This window comes from Rattus norvegicus, chromosome 5 (assembly GCF_021556685.1).
Source record: "Rattus norvegicus strain SHRSP/BbbUtx chromosome 5, alternate assembly SHRSP_T2T, whole genome shotgun sequence".
Lineage (NCBI taxonomy): Eukaryota > Metazoa > Chordata > Mammalia > Rodentia > Muridae > Rattus > Rattus norvegicus.
The window spans coordinates 22340274-22366784 of record NC_141538.1 but is presented as its reverse complement, the minus strand read 5'-3'; the positions used below and the strand labels follow the sequence as shown (position 1 = coordinate 22366784).

At 42.0% G+C, this 26511-nt stretch overlaps 1 protein-coding gene and 1 long non-coding RNA gene across 4 annotated transcripts in view; one reads left to right on the top strand and one right to left on the bottom strand.

Annotated features, from left to right (window-relative positions):
- The window catches only part of LOC148005654 (uncharacterized), a 33452-nt gene extending 33106 nt beyond the window's left edge, over nucleotides 1-346 (bottom strand). The window contains exon 1 of the long non-coding RNA XR_015620114.1: nucleotides 322-346. This is a non-coding gene — a long non-coding RNA (uncharacterized LOC148005654). The remainder of the gene's footprint in view (nucleotides 1-321) is intronic.
- On the top strand, nucleotides 303-25580 carry Sdr16c5 (short chain dehydrogenase/reductase family 16C, member 5). Of its 3 annotated transcripts, none has more exon segments than NM_001436644.1 (7): nucleotides 303-509; nucleotides 3617-3963; nucleotides 7527-7658; nucleotides 16738-16837; nucleotides 20678-20822; nucleotides 21822-21947; nucleotides 25238-25580. In NM_001436644.1, coding segments are annotated over 6 exon segments (930 nt in total). In that variant the 5' UTR covers nucleotides 303-509; nucleotides 3617-3630; the 3' UTR covers nucleotides 25332-25580.
- The last annotated feature ends 931 nt before the right edge of the window (nucleotides 25581-26511 follow it).

Genomic DNA, 26511 nt, shown 5'->3' with positions numbered 1-26511 from the left:
CCCACCCACCTCCGGGCAGATCCCAAGATAACACCCACGCTCCTTTCAGACACCTGAGACTTTGGATTCCAAGTGACAGAATCAGTGATGTGGAATTTCGTATCTGTGCCATGAGCTGCAGATAGCTGGGGCACAAGCTAGTCCCTAAACCCTGTGAAACCTTGCTTGGGCTTGCAGGCACACCTGGCCTTAGGAAATCTTTTGCCGCTGACGCTACCCTTTTTAACCCAGAAATTCTCTATTAACAATCTTGCATCCACCCTGGGCATGGGAACTTTTTAAACAATACCGGGGCACACGCCCAGTCTCCATGATCCTTACCACTTTCTCAGGAAAGGACGCCTGCACGACGCCCCACCCCCGCGGGATCACAGTCCCGCCCTTCGCTTGGGCTCCAGCCTACTCAGGGATAAACATCCGAACCTTGCTGCTTAACCAGGGACCTGGGTGCCTGAGGCCTAAGACGCCTGCATCTCTCCGTGGTGGCAAGAAAGGGAACTGTTTGTGAGGTGAGTTGCGGAGCCCACATTCTGGTACTGCTCCTAGAGAGGTGGCACCATGCGGCTCCCAGACCCAGTCAAAGGAGCTTAACCCAGGAGAACCCACCTCAGCAGCAGCCCAGCACCGGAGCGGTGTTCTGGACAAACCCAGATGTCTGTCCCTCTAGGGGTGAGGGGGTGAGCTGCTGGCCGCTTGAAAGCAGAATGAATGCCTACCTAGTTCCTGGTTCCCTGGTTCCTGTATTCTGCCCAGGCCGGCACATTCACCTCTTCCCTGCAACCTCTAACTCACCCCTTTCAGCAGAAACTATCTGACACCACCATATCCATCTGCTTACTTTCTGCAACCCTGGGCTTGGAAGCAAGTGTCATGGGCTTACTATGTGCCTGGTTAGCTCTGCTTTTGAACTGGGGACGATACCAGGTTTTCAGCCTGATGAGATAGAACACACTTGTATTTTCCTAAAAAAAAAAAAAATCATTAAGATAAAGTAAAGGCATAGATTCACTTTCTGTTTGCTGCTGTACTTATTAAATCACCTTCCAAGAATGTAGTCAGAGAGCATTGATCCATTTGTCCCCACAAATGCCCATGGCATCATTAGAGAGTAATTCTGCTGTCTATGGGCCACAGGCCTAGCAAGGAATTCGTATTCTGAATGTGCCACCTTCTGGAGACTGGAGAGGAAATGGACAGATGCTGTTGTGGCTAAAATCCAGCAAGCTCTTCTACACTTCTCCCAACCCCTGCGTTCCCTAAGGGTGGCTGTGTACAGGCTGATGCCTAGTTTTGTTTCTTAATTTTATTTTAAGGCTGGGCTTGGCTATGCGCAGCTCCTGCTCGCTCCTGCAGCCCCCAGTGCAGTAGCATTTGCATGAGCATTAGCTTCTTAGAGAATACTGAAACACTAGCAATGAAATCATTTTGATCAAAGTTGCCAAGTAGGACCCTGACAGATGCAGCATCCTAACCCCATCTCTACAATCCCCGTCCTTGATGCATGTGTGCTTACACAGAAGGAATCCAAAGCTTGGCACGGGGCTACTACATGCTACCATGCTCCTAAGAACCTAAAACACATCTGCCAAGACAGGGAAAAGCCAGGACTTGTTCCAGAGTTTGTGTCATACTGACATTTCTCCACAGGGCTGGAGACTACTGAGCAAAGAGCTCTGTCTTCTGGTAAGCTATCATATAATGTTATGCCAGAAAGGAGACAGCATGGCCTGGCTGGGTCACCTGTTGTGTGTCTTCTAATGGGAAGACTAACGGAAGTGAGATGCTGCTGTGTAGGAAGTGGCCAGAGTGTCCCTTTGCTGTGTGCACAATCCGGTGTACACCCTGACAGGGATGCAGGTGTGCACACTATGACTGCATATTAAAATGGGAGTCTTCCTCCAAGGGATCATTACAGTTGTCTCAGAGACCTGATCATCCAAAAGTTGCTCCGGGAATAGATCAGAGCGAGGTTAGCAGAGGATTTGAGCTATTGCATCCAAAGTACAGTAAAAACCCATGTTAAGCTACAGATCTGAGGTGGGAGCTTAGTGAACCTCCCAAGCAACACCACTGCCGCCTGAAAACCCCAGATGAGCAGAAGAAGCCTTGAGACCCACAAAGCCACTGCGCAGTCCCTGACCCCTGCTGCTCATTACTGGCAAAGTCACTTCCCAGCATTCTTTCCTCTTGCTTCTTTGCAGGCCTCAATCTGGATCACGTCTCCCACCACCCTTGACACTCTTATGACATTATTGCTTGTGATGATTCAACTATCTACTGACTGTTTCTTTATCTAGAACAGCTTAGCTTATGCGCTTATGAGATTGAGCCCAGAGCACAGAGAACCAACTGAAGCTGATAGTTGATAAGTATAGCATGGAACCAACCTAGCCTTATGCTAGCACGGTGACCTTAAGCATGCAGGTCACATGTACATTCTTCCTCTCCATCTGTCAATGTCAGTCTTACCTGTAGAATAAGCCAGAAACTAGGTTATGCCCTAGCAACTTTCATATGCTAAACCCTTCTAGCAATGGAATGAACCATCCGTTATCATTAACAGCATTTAGTTGGTTCTTAGCCAGCCAGCAAACTAAGAGCTGCTACTATCTGTCCTTTTAACTCTGGAAACCTATACCTGCAACTGAGCCTCTCAGTGGACCAACCTGCCTAGGAAAGCCCTTTACCCCTTCACAAAAGCCTGTCCGGTGCCTTTTTCGGCGATCTGCACAATGAATCTAAGCCAACACTGGTAAGAACTGAGAGCCAGAGCTTACATAGATCATAGATCACTCTCACCTCAAGTACAGAACTGCCCTACGACCCCAGCCTGGTAAAGAGATCAAGGTCCAGAAGGACATTGGAGACTGCCCCAAGGTTCACAGACAGAGGCAGACAAGACTCTCACCAAATCTCGTAAGTGAAGGGGAGCTGACTGAATGGGGCACGCAGCCTAGTGAAAGGAGTTAAAGCGTTGATGCAAAAATCAGTTGGAGAAGGAAAAGTAGGGTGTTTATGGAAAGCCAGTTAGTTCTCTCCTAATACTTTATGGAGATAGGATTTTACAATTTCCCCTTTTGTCTCAAACCTCTTTGCCATTATGTTGGGGATCAGTAAGAATCCAGGGCTTCATACATACTGCATGAGCACCCTTACACTGAACTAAATCCCTAGCCTTCACATCTTAAATAGCATCACTAGATGAAAGAATTGTAGTGCAAGTCAGAAGAAAGAAAATCTAAAAGGAGACAAAAGTGTAACACCACAAGAGTTATATTGTAAACGTCACGATGTGACAGCATGGTTGAGCATCACGTCACGATGCATAGTATGGCAAAAGTTAACTAGAGAGAAATATAGGCACAACCCTTGGCATATGCTTGGGTAAGGTGGTTCCGGCTGCCAATTTACAAATGTCGTTATCTGTGACACATAGCTGGCATGCAGATCTGAATGGAACTTGAGAGCCATGTGTAGATATTGTGCCAGATATCGTACATCACTGTGGTTCCTGCCTGCTCCTGAGTTCAGTATCCTCAGCATCTGGAAAGAGCAACTCTATCACATTCTTTTCTTTCAGAAAAGGGAACTGAGAAAACTCTCTCTTGCTTTAAAGGTGTTGGCCAGAACATGCCTTGCAACCTGGAATCAGCGAAGGACTTGCTTGTTTTCTTAGGGAAGTCACTGTTGAGTATTTTGGAGGCTCTACTTTCTCATGTCATCTCAAAACCACGGAAGAATGTTGCTGGCGAAGTAGTCCTCATCACAGGTGCTGGGAGTGGACTCGGAAGGCTTTTAGCATTGCAGTTCGCCCGCCTGGGATCAGTGCTCGTTCTTTGGGATGTGAACAAGGAGACAAATGAGGAGACCCGTCAGATAGCTCAGGAAGCAGGAGCCATCAGAGTGCATGCCTACACCTGTGACTGCAGCCAGAGAGAAGAAGTATACAGAGTGGCCGACCAGGTATGTCATCTCACTGGGTTTTGAGGGCTGTGAGAATCCTATGCAATTACTTTGGTATGCACCCGTTTTATTCATTGGCCTCTCTGTCTCAGTGCCTCCCATGTGTCCTCAGTATCCCTCTACTTTACAAATAATCTGGGGGGAATGGGAATTTGTAATTTTTCATTCTTATTGTATGCAAAATGTTTTGCTAAATCCCCTGTGTGTGTTATCATAACACTATAAGACAAATTATTATTCTCCTTTGAAAATTGAGCAGTGAATCTGTGCGGGCATGTAGTTTCCCTTAAATAGAGCTGACAGTTAACAAAGGAATGGCCAGCACTTGAATTTCTGGCTTCCTGGATGGTACCAGTACAGTGGAAGGAGCAAAAGGTTGAAGCATCCTTCTTTGAGGGGTGAAAAAGAGATGTCAAATGCTTCATCCAAGACCACACAATATATGTGTACCCTGTTTAGTCAGAGTTAGATCCACTTTACCACCATGTCTTCCATTTGAACATGTGTTTTTCACAGGTAATCAGAAGACAGTAAGAGTACTCATCCTGAGAACATTTATTTGGTTTTGGTGGCTCGAACCCACTGACTTGGTACTTCCTAAGCACTTGCTCTATTACTGAATTAATTCACACCCAGATCGTCTAAATCAGTAGTTCTCAAACCGTGGGCCACGAAACCTTTGAATTTGAACAACCCTTTCACAGAGGTCAAACATGAGATATCCTGCATATCAGATATTTACATTATAATTCATTACAGCAGCAAAATCACAGTTATGAAGTGGCAACAAAATAATTTTATGGTTCGGGGTCACCACGACATGAAGAACTGTATTAAAGGGTCACAACATTAGGAAGGTTGAGAATCACTGCTCTAAATACTTCTTTGGCGATAACACGGATGGACTTTTAAAGTTTTAGGAAGCTGAAACTCCAGTATATTGGCAGACGGGCTGTTAGCTCATCAAGTCCTGCCCCTCGTAAAGACTTCTGTTTCCTTATATCCACACTGGGATCCATACACCACAAGCTACTCTCCCTGGCCAACTAGAGGAGGTAGAATTGCTGAATTTTGTGGAAAGGGAGCAACCAAGCCTGCTTGCTCCAATAGTCTTTCTACTTCCCATCTTTTTGTTCTTGTTTTTATTCTGATTACAGACTGCCTGATACAGTCTGAAGATCCAAAGCCGGATAAACCCACCCAGGCTTACTCTGAGATCACATCCCAAGTACAGCCAACTGGCCAGCTGAGGCTGTTTACCCATGAGGCATGCTGATTAACACATTGACTAACTACAAACAACTTTTCTAGCCAGGCTTCGGCAATCACAAGTCGATACTCAGACACTAAAGAAAGACCTTTATTATAATGGCAGAATAATACAGTGTTCTATAAATAATTACTTCCATATCTCTTGAATTGGGACCCATGTCTATCCCAGAGGGTTGCTTTCTGAAATTGTCCGCCATGCCATATTTCTAGCTTGTTCATTTTTATCACTTTATGGTCTTGAAGAGTGTTGGCAATGTGCTCTTCTGCACTTAGGAGAAACAATTTTACTTATAAACTTGCCATTCCACTTCTTATTTTAGATAAAAAGAAACCGTAAGAATTTTAAAGGAATATCCCCCCAGGAGAATGACCATGGAGAAAATTTTTGAAGTGGTACTTAGAGTTTCCTCTCATCTAGTCTTGGGTGGTTTGAGAGCTTGTATCCCAGAGTCATAACTTAGCCATGAGTTTAGAAAGTCCAATGGTGCTCTGTTGTCCTTCTAGGTTATTTTGAACAGCAGGATATGAGCAAGCCGAGGCTATGAAGTTTTCCTTTATCCTGCTGTAACGTTCAACGATCCTAGTTATATATTTAATGACAATCAGTCTGGATTATCATATATATGCCTGTACAACCTCTTCTCAAATGGAAGGAATGAAAGAAGGAAGAAAGGAAGGAAGTAGAAAAAGGAAGGAAGGAAGGAAGGAAGGCAGGCGTGCAGGCCATCTATCCTCCTGAATTTAATTTGTAGCATCTACAATTTTCCTAAAATTGGTTATTAATTCCTGATGATTTCCAAAATCGTGGACTACTTAGTAACTAGCAGAAGCAGATCATTCCTGTTGCCTGTTACCTCTAATAGGTAAGGAATGGGAAACCTGAGATGTTGGGGAATTCCCATTGGAGATTCAGAATAAGTTACTAGCATGCTTGACAGCCCAGGGCCTTCCAGCAGGTAATTGTTTCTATCCCAAATCTCTTTCTGAAGTTATTGACATTTGCCCCTTTGTTGGACAAGCTGGTTTCTACTTTTATTGCTATTCTCCTTGTTAATCAAGTTTAATTTAATAAACCACTAGCCTCTTTCCAAGTCAGACATGTATTTAGACTTTTTTATACTGCTTTACATGAAAACTGGCACAGCTGTGTCACTTGATCTGAACCCAGGCCTTCCACAACAGCACTTTCCACCTTCCACAATGATATGTCCTCACCAAGACCATCCTGTGCTACTGTGATAAACTTTACACTATCCTTCTTTCAGGTGAACACACACACACACAATCACACACACACAATCACATGCACACACACATACAATCACATGCACACACACAATTACATGCACACACACATGAACATACATTCACATACACTCACATACTTGTACACACATGCAGACATACATGAGTACACACACACATATACACCAACATGCACACACACACACACACACACACACACTAACAGCTAGAGATATAACAGGAAATGTTGTGAACCTCATTTATAAACACTTGATAACTACTATGGGTGGTCCTTTCTAAATGGTGTCAGCATGTTACTGATACTGTATAATCTAAATTGGACTGATGGAATTCAGAACACAAAGGAGAACATAGGGACAGTAACAGCCTTGTCATCATCCTGGAAAGGCTTATGCCCACTAGGAGCCAAGACGACTAACTGAAGGCTTGTTAGAGGCAAAGGTACCACTGTGTCACCTGGGGCCCTGAGTTCTAAAGTAACAGTGATCAGATGCCTTGTCAAACTGGCATTTCAACAACAAACATGACTCATGGATCTTGTTCCTAACATTTTGAGGTGGATAGAAGAAAACAGGTCTGTTGAGGGAAATAAGGCAGGCAGATTCTAATCTGCCTTGTATTTAAAGTGTATATTATCTTTCTTCCCATTGGCTTCTGCCTTCTCCCTAAATCTGTGTATGCCGAATTAGGGTCTATATTCTGTTTGGTTATAATAAGCTTGTTCTTATATCTGACACTTGACTGAAATGATATGTTACCAATGCAAAAACCTAAAACAAGATGACAAGCATAGGCAGTAAGATGTTGGAATGGAGATGGAAAGTGGCTTTTCAACATTCACCTCAGTACTGGAGAGAGAAGAGAATGAGTGCAGAGCATTGAGCTTAGCCATCTAGTACGGTGAGGACTCTGCAAAGAGCACACAATTCCAGCCTGCAGTAAGGATCAAGAGTGTATAACTATTGGGAGAGTGATCACATACAGAATTACTAGTCTGACGATGGGCCTCTTCTTATCCAATCCAGGTTAAGAAAGAAGTTGGTGACGTCTCTATCCTCATCAACAATGCTGGCATTGTAACAGGCAGAAAGTTCCTCGATTGCCCAGATGACCTCATGGAAAAGTCACTTGATGTCAATTTCAAAGCACATTTATGGGTGAGTTTTTTTTATTCTCATACTAACTGCAAAATTAATCTGGCATTCTAAAGTATTTTTCTCTTACTCTTTAGCAAAATTATCAATCTCTAAATAAAATACATACATCTTAATCATGGGGGGCAGACTAGGCATCAACACAGGTCCTTACACAACCTATATACGTGTTGAATGGCTGAGCTACGTCCCAGTTTAACATCTTTTTTCTTACTGGATATTTTTTATTTACATTTCAAATGTTATTCCTTTTCCCAGTTTCCCATCCATAAGCCCCCCTATCCTGTCCCCCTCCCCCTTCTTCTATAAGGGTATTCTTTCTCCCCAACCAGCCCCCTTACTGCCTCCCTGCCCTGACATTCCGCTACACTGGGGGATCCAGCCTTGGCAGGACAAAGTGCTTCTCCTTCCATTGGTCCCCAACAAGGCTATCCTCTGCTACATATGCAGCAGAAGCCATAGATCTGGCCATGTGCAGTCTTTGGATAGTAGTTTAATCCCTGGGAGCTCTGGTTAGTTGGTATTGTTGTTCTCATGGGGTTCCAAGCCCCTTCAGCTCTTTCAATCCTTTCTCTAATTCCTCCGACAGGGACCCCATTCTCAGTTCAATGGTTTGCTGGTAGCATTTGCCTCTGCATTTGTCATACTCTGGCTGAGCCTCTCAGGAGACAACCACATCAGGCTCCTGTCTGCCCTGGCCTGCAGGAGTTCAGAGGAGACCTGGGAGGGGGCGAAAGAATGGGGGACAGGAGGCACAAAGAAGGAGAGCAACTCTGTGTTCTGACCAAGCTCTCAAACTTTAATTTAAAAAAAAAACAGCAGCTTATAAAGACAAGCAGGTGAGAAAGCTACTCAGAACGATCCATCACTGCCACTACCCTGCTATAGCCCTAAACCATAAATTGCAGGTATAAACTGATAAGAACAGAGGGCTGGAGACAGAGGCTGTGAAAGTGATAAGAACAGACAACTGGCTAGGGTCCCAAGGCCAGAGGCTGTAACTGGCTTAATTTTCCTGGAGATAGGGACTGTATAATGAGCAGAGCATTCCTGAGAAGAATTCCTGAGACAGAGAGTGCTTGACCCCTGGCACCTGTCAGCATGCATTTCTTGGCTTCATCAATATTGTCTAGTTTTGGTGGCTGTGTATATATGGGTTGGATCCCCAGGTGCGACGTGCTCTGAATGGCCATTCCTTTAGTCTCTGCTCCAAACTTTCTCGCCGTATCCCCTCCTATGAATGTTTTATTCCCCCTTTCAAGAAGGATTAAAGTATCTGCACATTGGTCGTCTTTCTTCTTGAGCTTCATGAGTCTGTGGATTGATTGTATCTTGGGTAATTCCAGAATTTGGGCTAATATCCACTTATCAGTGAGTGCATACCAAGTGTGCTTTTTTACGATTGGGTTACCTCACTCAGGATGATATTTTCTACTTCATTCCATTTGCCTATGAATTTCATGAAATCATTGTTTCTGATAGCTGAGTAGTACTTCATTGCATAGGTGATCCACATTTTCTGTATCCATTCCTCTGTTGAAGGGCATCTGTGTTCTTTCCAGTTTCTGGCTATTATAAATAAGGCTGCTATGAACATAGTGGAGCATGTGTCCTTGTTATATCTTGGAGCATCATTTGGGTATATGCCCAGGAGTAATATACCTAGGTCCTCAGTTAGTACTATGTCCAGTTCTCTGAGGAAACTCCAGACTGATTTCCAGAATGGCTATGCCAGCTTGCAATCGCACCAACAATGGAGGAGTGTTCCTCTTTCTCCACATCCTTGCTAGCATCTGTTGTCACCTGAGTTTTTGATCTTATTCACTCTGACTGGTGTGTTGTGGAATCTCAGGGTTGTTTTGATTTGCATTTCCCTGATGACTAAGGAAATTGAACATTTCTTTAGGTGCTTGTCAGCCATTCGATAATCCCCAGCTGAGAAGTCTGTTTAGCTCGGTTCCACCATTTTAGTAGGGTTATTTGACTCTCTAGAGTGTAACTTCTTGAGTTCTTAGTTAGCTATTAGATATTAGCCTTGGATGTAGGGTTGGTAAAGATCTTTTCCCAATCGGTTGGTTGCTGTTTTGTCCTAGTGACAGTGTCTTTTGCAATACAAAAGCTTTGCAGTTTTATGAGGTCCCATTTGTCAATTCTTGATCTTAAAGCATAAGCCACTGGTGTTTTGTTCAGGAAATTTTCCCCAGGGCCCATGTGTTCAAGGCTCTTCCCCACTTTTCTACTATTACTTTCAGTGTATCTGGTTTTATGTGGAGGTCTTTGATCCACTTGGACTTAAGCTTTGTACAGGGTGATAAGAATGGGTCAATTTGCATTCTTCTACATGCTGACCTCCAGTTGAGCCAGCACCATTTGTTGAAAATGCTAACTTTTTTCCACTGCATGGTTTTAGCTCCTTTGTCAAAGATCAAGTGACCATAGGTAGGTATGTGGGTTCATGTCTGGGTCTTCAATACTATTCCATTGATCTACCTGCCTCTCTGTACCAATACCATACAGTTTTTATCACTATTGCTCTGTAATACTGCTTGAGGTCAGGGATGGTGATTCCCCCAGAAGTTCTTTTATTATTGAGTATAGTTTTTACTATCCTGAGTTTTTTGTTATTCCAAAAGATTTTCCAAATTGCTCTTTCTAAGTCTATGAAGACCTGAGTTGGAATTTTGACGGGAATTGCACTGAATCTGTAGATTGCTTTTGGCAAAATGGCCATTCTTATTATATTAATCATGCAAATCCAAGAGCATGGGAGATCTTTCCATCTTTTGAGATCTTCAATTTCTTTCTTCACCAACGTTAAGTTCTTGCCATACAGATCTTTCACTTGCTTGGTTAGAGTCACATCAAGGTATTTTATGTTATTTGGGACTATTGTGAAGGGTGTCATTTCCCTATTTCTTTCTCAGCCTGTTTATACTTTCAGTAGAGGAAGGCTAGTGATTTGTTTGAGTTAATTTTATATTCAGCCACTTTGTTGAAGTTGTTTATCAGGCTTAGTAGTTCCCTGGTGGAATTTTTTTTGGGGATCACTTAAGTATTCTATCATATCATCTGCAAATAGTGGTATTTTGACTTCTTCCTTTCCTTTGTATCCCTTTGACCTCCTTTCGTTGTCTGATTGCTCTGGCCAGGACTTCTAGTACTATATTGAGTAAGTAGGGAGAGAGTGGGCAGGCTTGTCTAGTCCCTGATTTTAGTGGGATTGCTTCAAGTTTCTCTCCATTTAGTTTAATGTTAGCTACTGGTTTGCTGTATATGGCTTTTACTATGTTTAGGTATGGGCCTTGAATTCCTGATCTTTCCAGGACTTTTATCATGAAGGGATGTTGAATTTTGTCAAATGCTTTCTCAGCATCTAATGAAATGATCATGTGTTTTTTTTTCTTTGAGTTTGTTTATATTGTGGATTACTTTGATGGATTTCTGTATATTGAACCATCCCTGCATCCCTGGGAAGAAGCCTACTTGATCATGATGGATGATCATTTTGATGTGTTATTGGATTCGGTTTGCAAGAATTTTATTTGTATTTTTGCATCGATATTCATAAAGGAAATTGGTCTGAATTCTCTTTCTTTGTTGGGTCTTTGTGTCATTTAGGGAAAAAGCATAATTATGGATTCTTAGAAAGAATTTGGTAGTGTTCCTTCTCTTTCTATTTTATAGAATAGTTTGGACAGTATTGGTATTAGTTCTACTGTGAAGGTCTTATAGACTTCTACACTAAACCCATCTGCTCCTAGGCATATTTGGTTGGGATACTTTTAATAACTGCTTCTTTTTCTTTAGGAGTTATGGGACTGTTTAGATGGCTTATCTGATCCTGATTTATCTTTGGTACCTGGTATCTGTCTATAAAATTGTCCCTTTCATTCAGTTTTTCCAGTTTAGTTGAGTATAGGCTTTTGTAGTAGGATCTGATAATTTTTGAATTTACTCCATTTCTATTGTTATGTCTCCTTTTTCATTCCTTATTTTGTTAATTTGGATACACTCTCTGTGCACTCTGGATAGTCTGACTAAGGTTTTATCTTGTTGATTTTCTTAAAGAGCCAGTTCCTGGTTTTGTTGATGCTTTGGATAGTTCTTTTTTTTTTTTTTTCCTGCTGGGTTGATTTCAGTGCTGAGTTTAATTATTTCCTGAAATCTACTCCTCTTGGGTGTATTTGCTTCTTTTTGATCAAGAGCTTTTAGGTGTGCTGTCAAACTGCTAATGTTTGCTCTCTCCAGTTTTTTGTTTGTTTGTTTTGTTTTGTTTCGGAAGCATTCTGAGCTATGAGTTTTCCTCTTAGCACTGCTTTCATTGTGTCCCATAAGTTTGTGCCTTCATTTTCATAAAATTCTAAAAAGTCTTTAATTTCTTTCTTTATTTCTTCCTTCAACAAGCTATCATTGAGTAGAGCATTGTTCAACTTCCATGTATATGTAGTCTTTCTGTCATTTTTGTTGTTACTGAAGACCAGCCTTAGTCCATGGTGATCTGATAGGATGCATGAGATTATTTCAATCTTCTTGTACCTCTTAAGGCCTGTTTTGTGACAAATTATATGGTCAATTTTGGAGAAGGTACAACGAGGTACTGAGAAGAAAGTATATTCTTTTGTTTTAGGATGAAATGTTCTATAGACATCTGATAAATCCTTTTGATTCATAACTTCTGATAGGTCTGCCTTTATATGTTACTTGACCTTTTTCCCTTACTGCTTTTAATAGTCTTTCTTTGTTTTGTGTACTTGGTGTTTTGAGTATTATGTGACAGGAGGGATTTCTTTTCTGCTCCAATCTATTTGGAGTTCTGTAGACTTCTTGTATGTCTATGGGCATCTCTTTCTTTAGGTTAGGGAAGTTTTCTTCTATAATTTTGTTGAAGATATTCACTGGCCCTTTAAGTTGGGAGTCTTCACTCTCTTCTATACCTATTATCCTTAGGTTTGACCTTCTCATTGTGTTCTGGATTTCCTGGATGTTTAGGTTATCTTTGATGGTTTTGTCAATGTTTTCTATGGTATCTTCTGCCCCTGAGATTCTCTCTTCAATCTCTTGTATTCTGTTGGTGATGTTTGCATCTATGACTCCTGATCTCTTTCCTAGGTTTTCTATCTCCAGAGTTGTCACCCTTTGTGATTTCTTTATTGTTTCTATTTTCATTTTTAAATCCTAGATGGTTTTGTCAATTCCTTCACCTGTTTGGTTGTGTTTCCCTGTAATTCTTTGAGGGATTTTTGTGTGTGTTTCCTTTTTAAGGGCTTCTGCTTGTTTACCTGTGTTGTCCTGTCTTTCTTTAAGGGTGTTATTTATGTCCTTTTTAAAGTCCTCTATCATCATCATGAGATGTGACTTTAAATCCAAATCTTACTTTTCCAGTGTGTTTGGATATCCAGCATTTGTTTGGTGGGAGAACTGGGCTCCGATGATGCCAAGTAGTCTTGGTTTCTGTTGCTTAGGTTGCTGTGCTTGCCTCTTGCCATCAGGTTGTCTCTGGTGTTAGCTGGTCTTGCTGTCTCTGACAGTGGCTTAACCCTCCTATAAGCCTGTGTGTCAGCACTCCTATAGACCTGTTTTCTTTTAGCAGGATCTGGGAACAGAGAGCTTATCCTGGGTTTGTGTGTCCTGAAGCCTCCAGTTAGGTCACTTGCAGAAGAGTTGGTCTTCTGCTTACCTCTGCTCTCAGGTGTGTCAGCACTCCTGGATACTGGCCTCAGCTCTGGGCTCAGGCAGAAACCAGAAGGGCCCTGCCCCTGACTGCTTCTAGGTTCCTATGCCCAGAGAGCATTAGACAGGTTCCTCTTGGACCAGGAATGTGAGCAGAAGTGGTGGTCTCCCCTGAACTCTCAGGATTGTCTGTACTTCTGAGAGACTAGCTCTCTCCCCCAAGGGATTTGGTTACAGAGAGCTGTGCGGTGGGTTCAGCTCTGGGCACAGGCAGAAACGGGAAGTGTCCTGTCCCAGACTGCTCCTGCCTTTTCCTGAAGCCTCCAGGCTGGTCGCTTGGTGCAGAAGAGTTGGCCTTACCTCTGCTCTCAAGTGTGTTGGCCTAGTTTAACATCTTAATTTTGGGTTTCTCCACTCAATTGTTCTCTCTTTTTATCCATTAACTTACTTATTAATTACTCATTAACTTATTTATTTATCCCCAATGGCAGCTCCCCTCTTCCCTTCCCTCATCACACGGCCCCTCCTCCCAGCCCTCCCCTTCACCGCTGATGATCCAACTTGGCCTTGAAGCTCCCAGGACCTCTACCTGTGATGGAGCTATCTTTCAAAGACAGAACTGCCCTAGTCATTGAACTACCATTCATTGATCACCAGCAAAGGTCTGAGGCTGACCCATAAATCTTGCATGCATAATCAACTTCCATATCTACCAATTTCACATCTACAGACCTAACCACTGTGTCTGTGCCAAATATGTTCAAACTGTCTTTGTAATCAGCCTCAACTAATACACTCTAACAACTATTTATCCATTTTTACTCTTTCTTGGGTATTTTATCTAGTGGTGTTTTAAAGTATAACAGACACACACACAGACACACAGACTTACACAGAGACACAGATACATTCAGACACAGACACACACACACACACACATAGACATAGACACACATAGACAGACAGGCACACACAGCCAGACACAGACACACAGTGATAAAGACACACCCAAGGATATGTGTGGTACTAAGTAAGTGTTTCACTATTTTATATAGAGATTTGAGCATCCATGAAGTTTGCCATGGATACAAGGTCCTAGGCTTTATCTTTTCTTAATAAAAACAAAAAATGAGAAATGACTATATTCCTTGTAGCAGTTTGGGGAAATATTTGCAAGGGAACATCAAACAAAATGGTTTTTGTTTGGTCGTTTTTTTTTAAGAATAGGTAGTGAGTAAACTTATTTTGGCATGACTAGGGGAATTTATAATTTGCCTGCACAAGGACACTTTGGAAGTAAAAAGATAAAAAAAAAAGCATGATTAATAAGCAAGCATTAATCAGGTATGTCCTAGACAAATTAAGACCTAACTTGGTACCCACCTGGAGAAAGCATAGGTTACCATAAGCCACATATGACCATCACTAAGAAACGCATCCTTGACTTTCATAAGGCTGCACCCAGGCCCAGAGGTTATATTTGACCTTGCCTGACCAGCCTTTTCCCATATCTACACTTCACGCCTCTTCCTGTGGCCCCTTCCTGCTGCTCTGTTTGCTACCCAGTTGTTTTCAGTGCTGTGCTCAGCTCAGCCTCCCTAAACAAGACTCTCTTGAGAGGACTCACAGAAGATTTCAGGTCCCTCTCCACACTTCTCACACCTTGTCCAGCTCTCTGTCAGAAGCTTTAAAATACGTGTGGAGTTTTTTTGTCTTCTATCTCCACCTTCGCTAGGGTATAGTGGTGCCACTAGTGTTCTTGGTGTCCTGCATGATCTTCAGGAGAAAAAATGGAAAGATCTAGCCATTAGTGACTGCTGTGTCTTTACTGGAACTACTTCTCTTGTCCCAAATGTGCAGAGTGTGTGTGTGTGTGTGTGTGTGTGTGTGTGTGTGTGTGTGTGTGTGTATGCGAGTGTATTTCATGAGTTTACTTTTATCGTTATATGTAATAGGTTAATCCCCTTCAGTGTCTCCTCCTGTGGCTCTACATCTATTTTGTCTGGCCTGCATCTATTTTGCCCTAGACTCCTTTCTCTTCCTCTGCTAGTTAGCCCTTAAATATTGTTTCTCTATCTCCTGGCATTCCCCTCCTGTATTGTCTCTTCACTTTTTCTGAGTGGGTCATATCTTTGAAACCCTGTGTGTGACCCAATAGAGGGCTTGTGACTAAATTGCCAGAGGCTCAAACAACTGACTGACCACTGGGCTCCAGCTTTCACAGCAGAATCACAGAGGAGTCACTGGACCCTGAACACAGGCTCCTTCTTAGAATGCTCTCTGTCTTCTTCATTTTGATTTTTTACCTCTCTGTGAAACAACACAAAACAATTGAGTGAAGAGGTGGGGCTTTTGTAAGACACTCCTTTTTATTTCTTTTATTATAGCTGTTAGCTTTTGTCGTGGTTGGGGCAAGGTGGGGGACAGCAAACACTTATCCATCTTAGCCTAGAACCCATTTTTTTCCTTTTTTTTTATTTTTTTCAGAGCTGGGGACCGAACCCAGGGCCTTGCGCTTGCTAGGCAAGCGCTCTACCACTGAGCTAAATCCCCAACCCTAGAACCCATTTTTAACCTCTCTGTCTGAATCTGTGGAAAATTTTTGCTTGTTGCCCAAGACATCCTCTTCAGCAGTTCATTGTTCTTCCTGTACCACCTTTCTCCAGGTTCCCAGTTTAAAAAAATAAAATAAAAGTAAAGATATTCTGCATGACTGAGACACAGCCTAAGCACCCACTACCTCAAAACCATACTTTATTTTACGAATTGGCATTAAAAGATCATCATTCTAAGAAACAGAGATTGCTCTAAAACATAGTTCTTTCTTAATAGAAGCAGGGTAACTTGTGAGTTGTGTTAAGCCAAGGAAGGAAATGTAATATGCATGTAAACAATGATGCACACATGTACTGATGGGTTTTTGGACTATGGGTGTTGCAACTAAGATTTTCCTATACCACTTTTGGAAGGGGAAGCCCTTGGTCCTACCAAGACTGAATCCCCAGTGAACATGATTATTGGGGGGAGGGCGGTAATGGGGGAAGGATGGGGAGGGGAACACCCATATAGAAGGGGAGGGGGAGGGGTTAGGGGGATGTTGTCCCGGAAACTGGGAAAGGGAATAACACTCAAAATGTAAATAAGAAATACCCAAGTTAATAAAGATGGAGAAAAAAACAAAAACAAAAAGATTTTTCCTATACCACTTTTAATATTATCGACAATTTCATGGGGAGATAACAGTTTAGCAATATAAAATACTCTGTAATGTGTGCTTAAGCTTATATTCAGTATTTTTAGGTAATTTCATTAGCTTAAAGTTTGAAGCACAGTAGCCATTTACACATCTGAGGAAAGCATATAATGTTCTACTGGGTATTAAAAGCTTTTTTTTTTTTTTTGGTCTTCATAGATGTATAAAGCCTTTCTACCTGCCATGATTGCTAACAACCATGGCCATTTGGTTTGCATTTCAAGTTCGGCTGGATTGATTGGAGTAAATGGGCTGTCAGGTAAGAGAATTCTTGACAACTTTAACTTGCATAATAATGGCACACCAGGAGTGTCTGCCTCACACAGCACTTGCAGGTCACTGATACTTATCCAACAAATGGACAGGAGAGATTATTTTGAAGATGTTAGTGTTCTGGTGGTTTGGTTTGCTTTGGTTTGCTTTGGTTCGGTTTAGTTTCTAGAGACAGGGTTAGACTTTAAGACAAAGGTGGCCTGGTACTCAGTCTTCCTATCTTGGTTTCTTTTTTTTTCCCCTCGGAGCTGAGGATCAAACCCAGGGCCTTGCACTTGCTAGGCAAGTGCACTACCACTGAGCTAAATCCCCAACCCCCTATCTTGGTTTCTTAAGCACTGGGATTCTAAGCATGTATTTCTGTGCCCAAAAAGACTGTTGATCATACACTTCTACAGATTTTGAGTAAATAATAAAGTAAGTTTTAGTTTTCTATATCTCAATTATATGATTAAGGTTCTTGGAACTACCCATTACTCAAATGGCACTATTGATACAGCCTGAGACCCACACTGTTCCTTTTCTCATGGGTTTGAATAGCATGCCTGAATATTCATAGCTACTGTTTGTCCTCTTTCTCACACAGTAGCTGCACCTTTAGATGTAAGAACCATATCAACAAGTCAGAGCCTTCTGTGTTTCCCACACTGTGGTCTTTGCTTCTGTAGCACAGCCACTTACTAAGGCTCTGTTGAGAATACAGATTGTGCAAGTCCTGAGTTCTTTCTGCTTATCAGGATGTCAGAGATCAATGGCTTCCTAAGAAGTAATTTATCAGATGAGCCTAGAAGCATTTCCAGATCCTTCTCTTCCCTCTTTGCCCTCTACCCTCTTGCCTCATGTTGCATCCCTGAGGCCTGAAAACCTGACACTTGCAACCTGGATTTTGTCACTTATAGTGGCTGTTTCACAACAGACTGAGGATATATGCATGCCTCTTGGAAATGGATGCAAAGGAAAGTGTTGCCAAAACAAACAAACAAACAAAAACTTACTTAAGTTTCTATTCCTTCTCAAGTCATTTTCATTCACAGAATTCAGACATTCTCCATTCTCTCTCTCTCTCTCTCTCTCTCTATATATATATATATATATATATATATGTGTGTGTGTGTGTGTGTGTGTGTGTGTGTGTGTGTGTGTACATATATAAATATATATTTGTTTTATGAATGTGAGTACACTATTGCTCTCTTCAGACACAGCAGAAGAGGGCATCAGATCCCATTACGAATGGTTGTGAACCACCATGTGATTGCTGAGAATTGAACTCAAGACCTCTATAAGAGCAATCAGTGCTCTTAACCTCTGAGCCATCTCTCCAGCCCCCAGGCATTCTCTTAAAGCAAATGTGACTTAAAATAAAATGCACAGCATGGACAAAAATGCCACTCCCCTCCCCCACCTCCTGCATTTTCAAGTGAAGTAAGAGGTGTAAGAAGTTCTTTGTTCTTCTCTCAAAATAGAAGACAGAGTTGAAGTCAGTCATTGTAGTTTGTACCTCATAAAGACAGCATCAATTGCTTTCCACCATTTGCAGCATCTGACTAACATGATTGTGAATATCAGATCCCACCACTGTGGCAAAGTAAGTAAGGACTTATTTGTCTCACAGTTGAAGAGGTTTCAGTCTGTGCTCTGCTGCGTTGGAGTTTGTGACAAAATCCTTCCAACAGCTTCTGAATCACACCATCAGGTTTCCACAGTCAGCCCCACTTCAGGGGACCAGTATTCTAGCTCCCTACCACTGAGACAAAATACTTGAAATAGTCAACTTGAAAGGAGGATAGGTTTATTTTGGCTCACAGTTTTTGGCTCACCTCAAGGCTTTTCTTTATGGTTCTGTGGCCTTGTTGCTTTGGGGCCAAAGTAAAGCAATACATCATGCAGGAGCATGTGACAGAGGAAACCAACTTACTTTGTGTCAGTTGAGAAACAAAGATGGAGGCAGAAAGAATCCAGTCTCAGTCTCTCCTCCACTGTATACTCCCAGTTGCCTCCTTTCTTCCACTAAGCCCTTCCTCCTAATGGTTCTATCACTTCCCAGGAATGCTGTAATGGTTTGTATATGCTTGGTCCAGGGAGTGGCACTATTAGGAACTGTGACCTTATTGGAGTAGGTATAGTCCGGTTGGAGTGTCACTGTGGGCATGGACTTTAAGAACCTCACCCTAGCTGCCTGGAAGCCAGTCTTCACCTAGCAGCCTTTAGATGAAAATGTAGAACGCTCAGCTAAGCATCAATAGGAGAGGCCCTTGGTCCTGAGAAGCCTCAATTCTCCAGTGTAGGGGAATGCCAGGGCAGTGAGGTGGAAGTGCATAGGTAGGAGAGTCAGTACCCTCATAAAAGTAGAGAGAGGGAGATGGGATAGGGGGTTCTGCAGGGGAAACCGGAATAACATTTGAAGTGTAAATACATAAAATGTCCAATTAAAATAATCTCTTAGTTATTCCTCTACCATGCCTGCCTGGGTACTGCTATGCTTTCAGGTAAGCCATCCACAATTAAATGTTGTCCTTATAAAAGTTGCCTTGGTCATGGTGTCTGCTCATAGCAGTAAAACCCTAACTAAGATAAATGCCAAAACTTTTAAGGAAACTCCTAGTAAATTTGCACATAAGTACAGGTAGTATCAATGTGATCACTTAAAACCATTTTAAACCATTGAATTATTTATTTTTTATTATACTGACAAGCTGAGAGTTATGATGGGAAGAACATTTACTTCTGAATACTACAAACCACACTTACCTTTCTTGCTTAAATCCCTATATAACTTGTTATTTTATGTAGTGTCATATGTACTTATACTTCATGAGGTTAATTTATTTGAAACAAGGACCGGCTAGTCTATGTCCCATGTAACAGTTGACACAGCACTGACTTATAAGTAAAACTATACAGTGTAGAGGAGCACGTAGCAGCCTTTCTCATCACATAGTCCATTTGTTCATTAACATATTATTTTAGTGCCCATGTTCCATGCTACTCACTACATATTTCTCCCCATACAAAGAACTTTTGAAATGATTGCCACATCCTCTGTTGCTGTCAGCATTACAAGTGACCTTAATGTCATGTCACTTAAAAGCTTTACAATACAAACAGACCTCAGAAATATACACATCTGGTTCTAGATCACAATAAAGCAAGACACACTAGGTCTTTGGTTTCTCCGAGCATATAAAAGTTATATTTTATATCACTGTACTCTGTTAAAGATGCCTTCTCATTATAGAATAAAAGCCATGTGCATTCTGTATTTTAAAATACAATTGACTTACTTTAGATTACTAGTGCTCTGATAAAACACCATGACCAAAGCCACTTGGGAAGAGTTTGTCTTTTGCTTCCTCCTCACTGTTTATCATGGAAGGAAGTCAAAGCAAGAGCGCAAACAGTGCAGGGACCTGGAGGCAAGAGTTGGTGCAGAAGCCACAAAGAAGTGCTCCTCACTGGCTTGCTCATCCTGCTGTCTGATAAAACTCAGGACCACCAGCCCAGGAATGGCACCACCTACAATGGGCTGGGTGCTCCCACATAATCACTAGTTAAGCAAATACTTCACGGACCAGCCTACGGCCATATCTTATAGAGGCATTTTCTCAATAACGTGAACTGTGTTGAATTGACTTAAAACTAGCCCGCACAAGGTAACTGCTAAAACCTAATTATTACCTGAGCTGTAGGAAAGATGGATCGAGGACACTTGCTCAGTACAAAGTTGTCATTAATCTTCAAATCATACAGAATGCAGTCACTGAGCTGCACAATGACATAGAATGCAAGGAGACCTATACACTTTAACTCTCTCTCTCACTTCCAGACTATTGTGCAAGTAAATTCGCAGCCCTTGGATTTGCAGAATCTATGTTTGTCGAAACACTTGCCCAAAAACAAAGGGGGATCAAAACTACTATTGTGTGCCCATTCTTTATAAAAACTGGAATGTTTGAAGGTTGCACTACTAAGTAAGTATACCTTTTGATTTTAAAGGCATTCAAATTGACTCTTTGCCCGTTCGATTTTATTCTTTCCTTTGAGCTGCCTGGATCTTCATCTAAAATATTTTCTGATACACAAGTGATTTCAGAATTGTCCCTGACACATGTGTGTTTAAGGACCTGATTGATCATGTTTACAGTGCCCAACTAGCACCCATCCTGTTGCCCCAGATCTGCTTCTCTGTTTCCTGTCTTGGCCATAGTCCCTCTCTGCCACCTAATGCCATTCAAACCCCTTCTCTGACTCCAGGAAAGCTAGATGTCACTGAAGGAAAACAACTCCCAGATTCCTTAAAAGAACACCACATATCTTGATTAACCACAGGATTCCTTAAATAATACCGTGAATAAGTTGACCACAGAAAAGTCTTACCCACTACAGGCTCTAAGTTCAAGAGCTGGGGTGGAGTAAGGCTCATAGCCCCCTTCCTCTTGTTAGTTAGATCTTGTTTGCCAAGGAAAATGGATCTCTCCTCTCTCCTTGCCAAGGAAAGGACAAAGAGAAAATCCACCTATGCTGTACCTCTTCTCATAAGGGCACCAATCCCATTCACAAAGGCTCCATGCTCTTGACGTAATTACTTCTCTAGATCCAAGTCCTGATCCAGATTCACCATGTGGAGATTAGGCTAAAGTATAAATTTGGGGAACACATTCAGGCCCTAACAGACACAAATACCCAGTTGTGTGTCTTATGAACATAACCCAGTTTGTTTCCAGTGATGTCATAATTAGATGGTTCAATAAGGTTTTACATGGATGATTATCTGTAAGTGTATTGATTTACAATGAGTTTCCATTTCCCATTCCAGTCATGTTATTACTACTTTGACAAGAAGGGAGTAAATATAAAAATATAGAAATTGAGAGAAACAGGGGTATGACAACAATGTCTTATAAATTTTACCCTTAATCTTAAGGAATGATTCTTTTGTTAACTTGAGGTTTTTTTTTCCCCTTCCTTAGGTGTCCTAATCTGTTACCAATTCTGGATCCAGAATATGCAGTTAGGAAAATAGTAGATGCTATCCTTCAGGAGCAGCTGTACTTGTATATGCCCAAGTTTTTATACTTCATAATGTTTTTAAAAAGGTAATGGCATCCGTTTCCATGTCTCCCCATGTCACCAGTTTATTCCAGGTCCTACCTGGACGAGCCAGTCAGCAAGTATTAGTTAAATTGATGGACTTTTTAAGGAAAATCTTCCTCATACTCTTTTTTCATCTTTACGACCCTTTATTGACACAGTTTCAGATTTATGTGGTTTCTGTGCCACCATAAGTTCAGAGACCCTCTCTGACATCGTAATGTTGAATAACTGTCAAAAATGAATGAGTTGACAAAATGAAATCTGGATAGATTTAAAACTTGCTAGGTTGCTTTAGTAAAGATGTTCTTCACACATTATGACATGATTGTATGACCATAAATAGTGAATCAATGCTTCCTCAGGTACAGGACCAGAGAGTCAGCTAGACACTAAGAATTTGAAGTATTGGTTAAACTGGCAATTGCTAATAATTTTTACCAATAAAGTAGTTAAAGATTCCAGAGGGAAAAAAATCTTAAAACCATATAAAAATGGGGGAGCTGAGTATGGCTGGGTAGTGGAGTGCTTGCCTGGCATGCACAAGGTTCTCAGTTCTCTTGCACATGTGCGTGCATACACACACACACACACACACACACACACACACACATACACAGACACACACACACACATACACAGACACAGACACAGACACACACACACACACACACACAAAGGAAAACAAGAATGGAAAGAAGGAAGGAAAAGGAGGGAGGCGGGGATGGGAGTGGAGGAAAGGAGAGGGAGGGGAAGAAGAGAGAAGGGGAAAAGGAAAGGGGAAGGAAGAAATGGAAGAAATAAAAAAAGGAAATGAAGGAGGGAGGAAGGAAAAGAAGGAGGGACGGAATGAAAGTAGAAAGGAAAGAAGAATAAAAGAAAGGATGGAAGGAAAGAAGGACATATTAAAAGAAAGGAAATGGAAATAAAGGAATGAAGGAATGGGAGGAAAGAGAGCAGAATTAAAGAAGGAAGGGGGAAGGGAAGGAAAGAGAAAGAATTGAAAGGTGGAAGGACAGAAGATAAAAAGAAAGAAAAAGGAAAAGGAGTGAAGGAAAGAAGGAAAAAGGAAGGGAGGAAGAGAGTAAGGAAGAAGGGGAAGAGAATGAGGAAAGAAGGGAGGAAGGAAGGACAGAAGGAAGGAAGGAAGGAAGAGAGGGAGGGAGGGAGGGAGGGAGGGAGGGAGGGAGGGAGGAAGGAAGGAAGGAAGGACAGGAGGAAGGAAGGAAGGACAGGAGGAAGGAAGGAAGGAAGGGAGGAAGGAAGGAAGGAAGGAAGGAAGGAAGGAAGGAAGGAAAGAAGGAAGGAAGGAAGGGAGGAAGGAAGGAAGAGGGAAAATCCTCCCTACCCCCACCCTTATGACCAAACTGAACGTTATGTCTGACGTTCAGCAGTGTCAGCTTGGGCACACTGATCTGGGTTCAGGCTGCTGTTGAATGGGCAGGTCCACTGCTCATCCCAGTCTCTCAATCCAGTTTCAGTGTTGCTCCGTGTGTCTGTGCCTCTCCTCACAGTGGCTACACCTTTACAAGGAGAACGCTGTACAACCAGCCACCGTGTTCTGTTGAGTTGAATAGGTCTCTCCTCTGCCTTGTTGCTTCTATCTTGATCCACCAGTTCTGTACACAGCTCTGCTCCCTATGACCGTGATGGTTCTTTGACTGGTTGAATATAGGCATTATTCTTCAAGTTCTCATATGGCTGACAGCCACAGATGTCTCTTTTCAATTAGTCAATTTTATCTTTTATGCAATGAAAAAGAAATCATTCTTCCATCTTTTCCCTTTCCATACTTCCTCTACCACAGGAGAGACCCCAGTGGCTGACAGAGGCTGTCAAAATGAATGGGCACAAGGAGTCTTTAAGTAGCAATTTCAAACCCAGGGTTATGACCCTGCTCTTTATCAAGCCTATAATTCTTACATGTCCCATGTTCTCCTGGCCTCAGTTTTCTTGTCCACAAATTACTAGCCATGTTTGGCAGTGCATACAGAATAGCATAATGTCTGGTTATTGGACATTATGTATTTCCACCGCACAGTGGGTTATAGCTCACATAGAAGCAGATTGTGCTATGACAAGGCCAACTTTAAGAACATGAAGCTTCATTTTATTTTGCTCTGAATAATTGTGGAAATTATATTTCTTTAATGGCATGCACATTCTGCGCCATGTTTTGGGAAAGTACTAGATCATTCTGGAGAATCAGAGGAAAAACAAACAGGCTCAATGAAAGAAATGACATCAAACACTCCTTCAAACAGCATGTAGAGAGCAGTGTGTGAGCCACTCACCATTCCATTCAAGGATCTGGAATTACACAAAAGAACAAGACACGAAGAAACCTCCATCATGATAGGAAGTGTCTCTCAGGAGTAAGAAGAACAGGAGAACAAAAGGAAATGGAGAAGTAGGGTAGGCGTTCAGGGTGTCTCATACCTGCGATCCTAGCATTAGAGAGACTGAAAGACAAAGACTGCCGTGAGTTTGTAGCCTTCCTGGGCTGCATAGTGAGATCCTATCTCAAGACCCCCATCCTTACCAAAAGAAGCTATCCTGGGTGTCCTATGTGTTGTGCATAAAAATTAAGCCAGAAAGGGAAATCTCAGATAGGCCTGGACACAGGGGAACAAATGGAGAACTAAACACTGATGGGAAACTCTCCAATATGTTAACCATTTATCCACGTTGAAACTGGGGAGGACACAAAGCACCCGGCAGCCTCACCTCATCCCTAAAACAAATCTTAGGTTTTCTGTGTCTGATTGTCACTTTTGCAATGTTAGTCTGGAGGCCAACAGGGGCAGAGTATGGAGTGATGGTCAGGAGTGTCTATGAGTCTCCCCAGGCATAGATGGGGATGGAAGAGATAAATGTCTTAGGTCAGGTGAGCAACAGCAAGAAGCCCTATTGCGTCTCATCATCACCGTGATCTTAGGAAGAAGGATGCCCTCAGCTATTACCTGAGGACATGAAGTTCTACAAGCTGGTAAATTGCCTAAGCTGGCATTGAAGTGCAGGGGGCCAAGTTTCCAACCAGATCCATCTACTCCAAACATGTGCTGACAATTATAGTCCTCTAAAGTAGATGCTTCAGAGTACACACAGTACTCTAGACTGGTGATGGTTTAGAGACCAAAGCACGTGAACTAAATGCCATAAACTGAGGAGGAGACCTCTTGGCTTAAGCCTCCATGATGAGTGTTTGAACATGTGACTCCGCTACAAAACTAATACCTAGCAAAGGTGTTTTCACAGATGATAACCAAGATGTTTACTCTTGTGTTCTTTTTAGCTTCTTGCCCATCAAGACAGGAATACTTATAGCTGACTACCTAGGACTCTTTCATGTGATGGATGGCTTCACTGGTCAAAAGAAGAAATCTTAATGATAACCCCTATGCCCTGTGTTTTCTGAGACCCATTGCTACGTCAGGCTTACTTCAAAGAAGAAAGGTATTTCTGTCCGACAGAACCCAAAAACAAATATGTTCTACTGTGGACCATGATCCTTCCAGTGTCATTTGAATACAATGTTACTGTTTTTTCTTTTGTTGTCGTTGTTGTTGTTGAATGTATTTTTTGTTTAGTTTTGGAAAATAAAAGTAGCTCTTTGTCATTCCCACTTCAACAACTATACTACTATAGCAGTGTAACCATATGCAAACAGAAACAGACTCCGGTGTGTGTGTGTGTGTGTGTGTGTGTGTGTGTGTGTGTGTGTGTGTGTGCACGTGTATGTGTGTGTAACAGATATAATCAGAGAAAAAGAGGCTATCTATTTGAGGGGTGCTATGGGAACAGTTGGAGGGAGGGTAATTGGGATGGGCTAGAGGGGAAAAGGTGGAGGAATGGTATAATCCTATTTCAATTAAAAACATTTTTAAGATAAAAAAATTTTAATTAAAGGAAAAAGAGGTGGGTTCATAGGAGCTACCCTGAGTAAAGCAGATGGCTGTGGCTAAGCTTTCATGGGGCAAAGGAAGTGCAGTGTGTGTCTGGGCTGCAAGACCTCTCTCAAGAGGACACAAAAGTACAGCTTTTCTATCCTCTTAGTCTCAGTTTGTGCTCTTTGGAACCCAGGCCACCAGTGTGAAACTCATGTAACTTACTGCTTTCTTGAGTTGCTATGGTTGCTATGACAGAACACCTGACAAAGGTCCCCTAGGGAAGAAAGTGTTTATTTTGACTCACAGTTTGAAAGTACAGTCCATGTTGTACAGAAGTCATCGTCCCCAGAGCAGCCCCAAAGCAGAGATGAATGTTGCTGTTCAACTAGTCTGGCTTTTCCTGTGGTCCAGTATCTCAGCCCCTGGAGTGGCACCACCCACATTCAGTTAACCTACCTTAGGTTAACTCTCTCCCCAGCTACTCTATCGTAGTTGACTGACAAGTCCAGTCATTTCAGTACTCAATGCCCTGACAAATGCCACTTTTTAGCTAAAGGTCTCAGACACATGGCCCCAGAGAGCCTCACCAGGGCTTTCCTGACAATGACATTAGTCCAGTGTTTCAGACAGAATCATATTTTCAGTCAAAAATATATAAAAAAATAACTGGTTGTTTCTT

Bases quoted from the DNA above. Each gene is read 5' to 3' on its own strand.
- Sdr16c5 (XM_087547836.1), top strand. From the start codon at position 7,617: ATGGAAAAGTCACTTGATGTCAATTTCAAAGCACATTTATGG. The intron at 7,659-16,737 runs GTGAGTTTTTTT...TGGTCTTCATAG, and splicing joins ATTTCAAAGCACATTTATGG to ATGTATAAAGCCTTTCTACC. The intron at 21,948-25,237 runs GTAATGGCATCC...TGTTCTTTTTAG, and splicing joins TTCATAATGTTTTTAAAAAG to CTTCTTGCCCATCAAGACAG.